The 2,267-nt window shown below is 44.5% G+C and overlaps 1 protein-coding gene across 1 annotated transcript in view; it reads left to right on the plus strand.

Moving 5' to 3' along the window:
• LOC146027132 (forkhead box protein D2-like) overlaps nucleotides 1-1,675 on the plus strand; it is a 2,070-nt gene extending 395 nt beyond the window's left edge. The window contains 4 exon segments of the mRNA XM_083158099.1: nucleotides 1-479; nucleotides 482-509; nucleotides 511-716; nucleotides 719-1,675. The exon segment at nucleotides 1-479 is cut by the window's left edge and continues 395 nt beyond it. Of these exon segments, the coding sequence (XP_083014225.1) occupies nucleotides 1-479; nucleotides 482-509; nucleotides 511-716; nucleotides 719-909 (904 nt within the window). The 3' untranslated portion in view covers nucleotides 910-1,675.
• Nucleotides 1,676-2,267: the final 592 nt, after the last annotated feature.

Genomic DNA, 2,267 nt, shown 5'->3' on the forward strand with positions numbered 1-2,267 from the left:
CAGGGAGGACGCAGCCTCCCCAGACCTCTCCTCTGGCTCGGACTCCAACCCCAGGGGGGTGGAGAAGAGCCCCAAAAACACCCTGGTGAAGCCCCCCTACTCCTACATCGCCCTGATCACCATGGCCATCCTGCAGAGCCCCAAGAAGCGGCTGACCCTCAGCGAGATCTGCGAGTTTATCAGCCAGCGCTTCCCCTACTACCGGGAGAAGTTCCCCGCCTGGCAGAACTCCATCAGGCACAACCTCTCCCTCAATGACTGCTTCGTCAAGATCCCCAGGGAGCCGGGCAACCCTGGCAAGGGCAACTACTGGACCCTGGACCCGGAGTCCGCTGACATGTTTGACAATGGGAGCTTCTTGCGCAGGAGGAAGCGCTTCAAGCGGCAACAAAGCGCAGAGATGCTCAGGGACCCCAGTGGTTTCATGCCAGCCTTTGGATATGGACCCTATGGGTACAACTATGGTCTCCAGCTGCAGAGCTACCACCAGCACCACCACCACCACCCAGGTGCCACCTTCTCCTTCCAGCCCACGCACTGCCCTCTGCCCACCCCGACCTCTGTGTTCTCCAGCCCAGCACTGCCCAGCTTCTTAGGGAACGAACTAACACGAAAATCCTTCTATTCGCAGCTCAGTCCCACACTGCCCATCCTACAGAGCCTGAAAACGGACACACAGAGCAGAACTTCGTTCTCCATAGACAATATTATTGGGGGTCTGCCCCCCAGCCATCTACCCCAGCTTCTCCTTACACAGCTCAGCATGGCAGCCAGCCCCAGGTCATCGCCATGTTAACCCCTTCACTGGCACCCATGCAGAACCATTTAAATTTGGCGCATGAGAACATGTTACAGACTGGGCAAAACTTTTCCACTAAGATTTCAAATCTTAACAGCTGCCATTTTTAATCAAGAAATTCTAATGACATAATTATAATAATACCCCCCCCCCTCAAGTGTCATCCTGTGTATTTAAGGTAGGAATATTTTTTATTTTCATTTTTTTAGTTTTTTTTTTTAAATCCGCCGTCAGACACCTCCAGATGTCACCTCCATTTTTTTTTTATTTCAGAGGACCCTCTTAAAAAAAAAAAAGTCTATTTATAAAATGTATATATGTATTATGTTCGTTGCTTTTATGTTCATGTTGAACCTGCGGTTTACGATCTGGACACATTATAGAAATTCCATTTAGGGTCGTTAACTGTTTCGAATGTGGAGGCGTCATTTTTAGAAGTGCACCAGTTAACCCTTTACTTCCCATTCATTTACTCAAGCATTGTAACAGTCAATGGGCCAATGCGTGCTCCATCGAAATCGTTATCGATCTGCTGATCGGCCCTTGCCAATTTGAGCTATGTGTAAGAAGCAAGCGTTCCCTATTACCTCAGGTTCATTATACACCTCTTCAGTAGAGCACATTAGGCCCCTTTTTAAAGCAGGGAGCGCTTAAAATCGTTATCGTGGGGCAAAATAATTAATTCGTTAAATCTTAGAATATCATCAATTTTTTTTTTGTCCAATGGAGTGTTTTGTGTATATGTAATTATGTATATAATATATATAGATCAGTTCCCGAGGGGACGGCCACTTACATTTTCGTTCACTGCCTGTGCATCCTTCTGTGTTTAAATTTCATTAATTGGATTGTGAATAGAAACACGATTGTCCATCCTTTGGTGAAAATCAAAATAAATGTTCTTAAATTCTACAATTTGTCTATTTTCTGGGGACGGGGGGTTGTTAAACAAGACACATGTCAATTGCTAGTATTTGTAAGCAATACTGACCCCCAAGCGCTGTCTCTTACCCGTTTCCATTGTAATAAATGGCTTTACGGCCAGTGAGAAGGTTTAACTTGCTGTTCTGCTGGTAATTGATGGGGTTCTAGGCAGGAAATGTCTGATAAATTGGCCTGTTCATGTCTGATCTAAACACAGACATAACATGACGCTGAAAAATGATAGCCAATAAATTAACGGCGATTAAGGGCGAAATCTCGTTAATTAAGGGCTAATTTACTAACGCTTGGTGAAATTTGAAATGAACTGATTACTGTTTAAATATGGTATTAATTCAGAACTTCTTCCTCTCGGCTAAAGAAGGAGTCATTAATACACATTGCAGCAGAAAGGGGAAAGAGTTTTACTGCACTCTGTGACACATTATCAATAATTGTTTATGTATGTGTGTGTGTGTGTGTGTGTGTGTGTGTATGTATGTATGTATGTATGTATGTATGTATGTATGTGTGCGAGTGTATCTAT

Source organism: Crinia signifera, chromosome 8 (assembly GCF_055691185.1).
Source record: "Crinia signifera chromosome 8, ASM5569118v1, whole genome shotgun sequence".
In the NCBI taxonomy this organism is placed as follows: Eukaryota; Metazoa; Chordata; class Amphibia; order Anura; family Myobatrachidae; genus Crinia; species Crinia signifera.